Source organism: Ananas comosus, linkage group 8 (genome assembly GCF_001540865.1).
Source record: "Ananas comosus cultivar F153 linkage group 8, ASM154086v1, whole genome shotgun sequence".
Lineage (NCBI taxonomy): Eukaryota > Viridiplantae > Streptophyta > Magnoliopsida > Poales > Bromeliaceae > Ananas > Ananas comosus.
Genome location: NC_033628.1, coordinates 10,219,679 through 10,226,992, shown reverse-complemented (window position 1 = coordinate 10,226,992; position 7,314 = coordinate 10,219,679). Strand labels below are relative to the sequence as shown.

Genomic DNA, 7,314 nt, shown 5'->3' with positions numbered 1-7,314 from the left:
CGCTCATTGGGAACAGGACAACCACATGTTTAAGAAAAGCGCTTTTTTTTTTCTTTTTTAAGAACAAAAAATAAAAGCTATCTCTTGTGACTGACAACCCCCACCACCTGGAGCAAAAAACAACGCCTGAAGCGCTTTGCTCAGTGGGAGCTGGCTTCTCTCTCGCTCTCTCCCCCCCCCCCCCCCCCCCCACAACACACACACACACACACACCCACACACTCTCTCCCAAACGGCTACTTGTTCCGGGCCCAGCCTCGCCCCATTATACCGCCCACGTGTGCGCACGCCCTATCTTTTTGGCGGGAGAGGCTCGGTGTGGCCGGGAGACCTCCATTTGACCCGCACCTCGCCCCCCCCTCCCTCCTCCCGCGCCTGGCCTCACTTCCATGACACACACGGGCCCACGCCCACTCTTCCAGCGACCTATCCCAAATGAAACAATTAAGGAAACTTCAGAAAAAGAAAAAAGGAAAAAGAATAATAATAAACTAAACGTGAGTACATGAGAAGAATTTTTAGAAATAATTTTAAAAAAAATTATCGACCAGAAAGCGCCGGGAGTGACGGCGGGCGGGCGGGCGGGCGGAATGAATTCATGTGAGTTTGGGAAGTTGGCTGGGGGGGAAGGAAGTGAAGTTGGATTCAGGCGGGGAGGCTGGGAGGTGGGGTCGGCGGGAGGGGAGTCGGGCCTGACGCTGGCATCCCTGAGCATGAAGACGACGTCGGCCATGGCGGGCAGTCGGCGGGGTCGGGCGCGGTGCAGAGGAGGCCGACTTTCACGCCGAGGAGGAACTCCTCCCAGTCCGGCGACTCCGGATCCAACTCCAGCAGCCCCGGCTCCAGCAGCTCCGATATCTGGCCGCGCTGCAGCTGCCGCTTCACCCACTTGACGATGTCCTCCTCCTCCCCCGCGAACACCCCGGGCCTCCGCCCCGTCAGCAGCTCCAGCAGCACGATCCCGAAGCTGTACACGTCCCCCTCCCGCGTCGCCTGCCCCGCCGCCGCCGCGTCCGGGGCCACGTACCCGAGAGACCCTACGGGCGCCGCCGACGGGGTCGACGTCGACGCCGACGCGGCCGCGGCCGCCGCGGCCGCCCCGGCGGTCACCACGATCGGCTCGAGCCCAAAGTCGGAGAGGTGCGGCTCGAAGTCGGCGTCGAAGAGGATGTTCTGCGGCTTGACGTCGCCGTGGACCACGCCCGAGGCGTGGAGGAAGGCGAGCCCCCGCGCGACGCCGAGCGCGATGAGGTGGCGCATCGGCCAGTTGAGCACGTGCCCGTCCTGGCGCGAGGCTTCCTGGAGCAGGGTCGCGAGGTTGCCGTTCGGCATGTAGTCGTAGATCAGCAACCGGACGTCCGGCGGGGGCCCGGCGTAGTAGCCCCGGAGCACCGTCAGGTTGCGGTGCTTCACCTTGCCGAGCGACTCGGCCTCCTTCCGGAACGCGGCCTCCTCGATCACGATGGCGCCGTCCGCGGACGTCGACGGCAGCCGCAGGATGGAGAGCACCGTGCCGTCCGGATAGCAGGCCTTGAACACCAGCCCGTGCCGCCCGCGGCTCAGCACGTTCTCCTCGTCGAACTGCCGCGTCGCCTCCAGCGTCTCGGCGTACGTGATCCGGTTGCCGAACATCACCAGCCGAGGGCCCCGCCCGGCGCCGTTCTCCGTCCCGCCGCTCGCCGCGCTCGATCCGCTGCCCCGCCCGGGGCTCCGCCGCTTCTTCGCGCCCGCCCTGCCCTCCATGAACCGGTGCCGCCACCGCAGCAGGCTCAGCGCGCAGCAGCAGCAGCAGACGACCAGGACGAACAGCGCGGCCGCCGCGCCGACCAGCAGCGCCAGGCGCTGCTCCTTCCTCTTCCGCCGGCGCCGGGCGCCGCCGCACTCCGCCTCCAGCGGCCGCCCGCAGAGCTCCGGGTTCTCCGCGAACGCCGAGGGGTCCGCGAAGCGGGACCCCAGCGTCCCGGGGATCTCCCCGCTTAGGTCGTTCCCGGAGACGTTGAAGTAAGCCAGCCCGGAGATGCGGCCCAGGTCGGCGGGGATGGCGCCCGAGAGGTTGTTCGCCGAGAGATCGAGGGTCTGCAGTTTGGCGAGCCGCGAGAGCGACTCCGGAATCTCACCGGACAGGCGGTTGCCGTCCAACCGCAGCACGACGAGAGAAGAGCAATTAGAGATCTCCGAGGGGATCTTACCGGAGAGATCGTTCCGGCCGAGATCCAACTCCTCCAGGTCGGCGAGGCGGGAGAGGTCCGCGGGGATCGGCCCGGAGAGATTGTTGGAACGGAGCTGAAGGAGGGTGAGATTAGAGCAATTCGCGAGCTCCGCCGGTATCTCCCCGGAGATTCTGTTGCGGGAGAGCGCGAGGGCCCTCAGCGACGGAATGTAGCCGTAGGTGGCCGGGATCGGACCGGAGAAGCCGTTCGCCGTTAGGTTGAGGAGCTCCAATCCCACGAGGCTGCTGAATCCCTCGGGCACGGGGCCGGAGAAGGAATTCTCGGCGAGGGAGATGGCCTGGAGGTTGGGCAGCCCGAAGAGCTCGGCGGGGAGGTCGCCCGAGAGGTTTCTTTGGCCGCTCACGTCCAGCGACCGCAGGTTGAGGAGGCTCCCGATCGACGCGGGGATTCCGCCGGAGAAGCCGTTCTTGCTCAGGTTCAGGCTCAGCAATCCGGAAAGATTCCCAATGCCGCTCGGGATCTCGCCCGAGAGCTCGTTGCCGGCGAGGTCCAAGAACGAGAGGCTGCTCAACTGCGTCAGCTGCTCCGGAAAAGGCCCCGACAGGCGGTTCCTGCCGAGCGAGAGGGCGTCCAACGTGGAGAGATTGCCCAAGCTGGGAGGAACGCCCCCGGACAATCGGTTGCCGCCGAGGTAGACGCTCCTCAACCTCCCCAGTCCCCCGAGCGCCGCAGGGATCGCGCCGGAGAGCCGATTGTCCTCGAGGTCGAGCACCTGGAGCGCGCCGCACCGCGCGATCTCCGCGGGGACCGCCCCGCTCAGGGAATTGCGCCCGAGCCGCAGCTCCTGGAGCGCGCCGAGGCGCCCGAGGTCCGGCGGGATGGCGCCGGAGACGCTGTTCCCGGAGAGATCGAGCACGGTGAGCCCGGACGCGTTGGCGAGCCAGGCGGGGAACGCCCCGCCGAGCGAGTTCCCCTTGAGATCGAGAATCTGGACGGCGAGGCCGGGGGACGGCGGCGGCGCGACGACGTCGGAGAAGGCGTTGTAGGCGAGCTGGAGGATGCGGAGGCGGAAGGCGGAGGCGGGGACGGCGCCGGAGAGGCGGTTGGCGGAGAGGGAGAGGACCTGGAGGGAGGGGACGGCGGGGATGGCGGCGGGGAGGATGCCGCGGAGGGAGTTGGCGCGGGCGCTGAGGAGGAGGAGGGCGGAGCAGTTGGCGAGGGCGGCGGGGAGGGTGCCCTCGAGGAGGTTGGAGTCGAGCCAGAGGTACTGGAGGTGCTGCAGGGCGCCGAGGAGGGAGGGGAGGGGCCCCGAGAGGAGGTTGGAGGCGGCGTTGAGGGTCAGGAGGTCGGAGAGGTTGCCGACGAGGAGGGAGTCCGGGAGGGGCCCCGAGAGGGAGTTGGACTGGAGGAAGAGGGAGCGGAGGCGGGGGAGGCGGGAGAAGAGCGACCCCGGGATGGGCCCGGAGAGGGAGTTGGAGCGGAGGCTCAGCTTCTTCAGGTTCGGGAGGTCGCCGAGCCGCGGGGAGATCGGCCCGGAGAGCCGGAGCCGCGGCAGCCGGAGCTCCACGACCACGACGACGGCGGCCGAGCCGGAGCCGGAGCCGGAGGGGGAGCAGGCGACGCCGCGCCAGTTGCAGGGGGCGAGCGGGGACGACGGGTCCCAGCCGGAGAGCGCGCCGAACGGGTCGCGCAGCGCGCGGCGGAACGCCATGAGCGCGTCGATCTCGGCCTGCGTCTCCGGCGAGCGGACGAAGGGAGGAGGCGCCGGTGGCGGTGCGGGTGAAGGTGCGGCGAAGAGGACGGTGGGGATGATGATAATGACGACGACGACGACGACGACGAGAAAGGGGGAGGAGAAGGGTTTGGTCATGATCGTCTCTTCTCTTGATGAGGTTTTTCTTGGAGTGGGAATTAATGGAGGAGTTTTGGTTTGCGTCTTCTTTAGCTTTTGCTGTAGCTAGCTAGCGCTTCTTCTTCTTCATCAAAAAGTAGGAAGAGAAAGTAGAGAGAATGAGAGAGAAAGAGAGAGAGAGGGGCGGTTATAGTGGTGGTGGTGGTGGTGATGCTGCTGTGGTGGGTGTTTTTCTTTTCTCCTCCTCCTCCTCCTCCTCCTCCTCTTCCTCCTACTCCTTTTTTTTTTGTTTTTGATCTGCAATGGCAGTGCTCAGGCGCAGAGAGAGAGAGAGAGAGAGAGAGGGGTTTTGGACGGGTTTCCCTCCCTTCACTTCTCTCTATTGGTTCGAGAACTTTTGGGGGAGTGAAAAAATTAAATTAAGGAAAAATAATGAGCGGGGGCATTAAAGGACCGTTACGGATAATAATAATAGTTAATGGTTATTTGGTTTAACGTTAAGTAAGCTTTTCGTAACAGGTCATCAGTAAATCGGCATCACGTTTTTTTCCTTTTCTTTTAATGTTTTTTTGTGTGTTGCTCATTGATTGTTGTTAAAAATGTACAAAAACTCTCAATTGAGAAATATACTCCCAAAAAGAATATATAATTTACACCTTTCATCCTAAATTTTAAAATTTTTAATATTAAAAAAAAATTAACAAGATAAAAAAGGATATAAGATTTATACCTTCATTTAAAGTATACTAGTTATAGTGCACGTGCAATGCACGTAACATTTAATTAAATTAAATTTATATTTAATTTTAAATTTAAATAATTATTAATGGTATAAATCTATTTATCATTTAATTTTTTTCTAAAATTAATTTTTTTAATATGTATCCAAATTTTAAAAATTTAAAGTAATTCTAAATTTTAAATTAATAAATTCATATTTAAATTTATGAATAAAACTCAAAATTTGAAATTAATTTTGAATCCATAATTTGAATATAAATAATTATTAAAGACATTAATTTATTTATCATCCCATCTATTTTTCAAATTTGATATATTTTCAAGTTAATTAATTATTTTTAATTTGAAATACTGTTTACACACCCAAAATATTGAAATTTTAATTAATTTCAAATTTTGAATTAAAATATTAATTCACATTTGAAACTATGAACCAAATTTTAAATTTAAAGTTGATTTTATAAGCTTATTTAAATTATTTTTTTTTAAATCTAATTTTTTTTAGTTAGCTAATTGAGAGATAGTAGATACAAAATATCTTCAATGTTTGTTGCATAGAGATTTTCGTTTTTTTTGATAAGTATGGAATATTATTTTATGGGACGCGCAAATATCTTTCGGTTGACAAAAATTTGGATAAGTATAAATTTTTTTCTATTCTCGCAAATAGAATGCAATATTTTTTCCGACTAAAAAAGGGTATGTCTGTGTCAATAATTATTTTAATAATTATCTCAAATCAATATCAATTTGTGAATCATATTTACTACAAATTTAAAATTTTAAATTGTAAATTTATATGTTATATTTTATTGAAAAAATATCTCATATTTTAAATATTAGTAGGTAAAATTGAGATAATTTTTATATATTCACTTTTAAAAAAATATGATTAAATATTATATATGTGGAAGGTATTATGTGATTGGATATTATATAGGTGGCGAATATTACGTGTGAGAATGAAAATATTTAAGAAATGCGAATATTATTTGTGATAAAATATGATATTATATTGGCGGCGGTTATTAGGAGATATGACACACATATTAAAAGTAAAATTTGATACGTACTATCTAAGGGCAATTTAGGTAAAAAAAGTGACAGATACTTAATTCGTCAGTCATTGGATTAGATCGATTGACTAAGAATTAATACATTTTATGATAATTTAAAAATAAAATAAAAATTGTACGGTTATGATTTATTTTATTAAAGTTGAATGAATGATATTATTAGTATGTAATTGGAATTATATTAATAGGGATCGGCATTTTGGGAAAAAGAAAAAAATTATAAGTCATTTTACCCCTCAACTCAACCCTCTCATTGTCTAACTCAACCCTCTCATTGTCTAAATTTTTAGAATTAAACAATTGCACTAAAAAAATTAATCAAATTTATTAATAATTTGAATAGCTTTAATCACTTCTTGGCATATATATAAGTACAGTAATTAAAACAATAAACCAGCAGTAAAATAATTAAAATTTTTATAACGAAATATAAAAAGCTTTAAATAGAAAAAACTTAATAAAAGTTGAGGGGCTCTGCACCACATATCATTTGGAAGGAACGTTTAATAAGTGCAAGTGGACTGGTAGTGCGGCAGTGGTCGGACCCAAACGGGTCGGGAGCGGATTCAAGCCTGGCCCGCTAATTTGGATCCGTAAATTGATCAGCTCCTGCCTGTAAAAACTGTGCCTGGGTTTTGCTGCTCCCACAGAGATTGTTGTCTCTGCTTGGTGCATCCACACATCTCATGCACCCCACCCCGCAAAATAATAATAATAATAATAATAACAATTCTCAATTTTGAAAATATTGTTTACAGATTTAGTCAGTATATTTTACGTAATTTTTCGCAACTATAAATTTATTAGTGTAAGTAATTAGCTTAAAATTTAAAGTCAAAGTATCTCTGTGTGCTACATTTGGTTTGATTTGTAGTTACCTAAATTAGAGTTAAATCCTAATTTAATTAAAATTAGATATAATTTAGATTTAATTTGATATATATGGATTATAAATAGGAGTGTAATTCTAATTGAATTAGGATTAGACTCTACTTAGGAGACATGTACTATATATACATGCTATGGTCAAATTAATGAAGCGGCGACCCAATTAAGAGCCATGCTAATTAATTAAGTGAGCATTAAGAAGAGTTATTGTCCGTACGGCTGAGAGGAGCCGAGCCACTTATTTGGAGTCGCTTGTACCGATGCGGATTTCGGCGTTTCCGATCTAATTAAGTTTTGATTTCTTGAAAGGTCTTCTTTGTACTCCGCCTTTCGACATTAATAAAGTATTTGCTCCATCTTCGTCCGTGGAGGTAGTCCGTTGGCCGAACCATGTAAAATATCGGTGTGCTTTTTCCTCTTTTTTTTTTTTTTTTCTGCATTAAGTTATTTTCTGAATCTATTTATCGCCGTTCCGATTTTAACACTGTCTAATTCAAATTAAATAAATTGAAAGATTATACGCTAAAATTACAATTTTGAAAAGTTGGGTAGCTTATAGTTCATCAGATAAGTTTTTGTAAGTTTT

At 50.2% G+C, this 7,314-nt stretch overlaps 1 protein-coding gene across 1 annotated transcript; it reads right to left on the bottom strand.

Moving 5' to 3' along the window:
• Window positions 237–4,210, bottom strand: LOC109714620 (probable LRR receptor-like serine/threonine-protein kinase At4g36180). The gene is given in 3 exon segments (XM_020239317.1): window positions 237–426; window positions 549–741; window positions 744–4,210. Coding segments are annotated over 3 exon segments (3,681 nt in total). The 5' UTR covers window positions 4,042–4,210.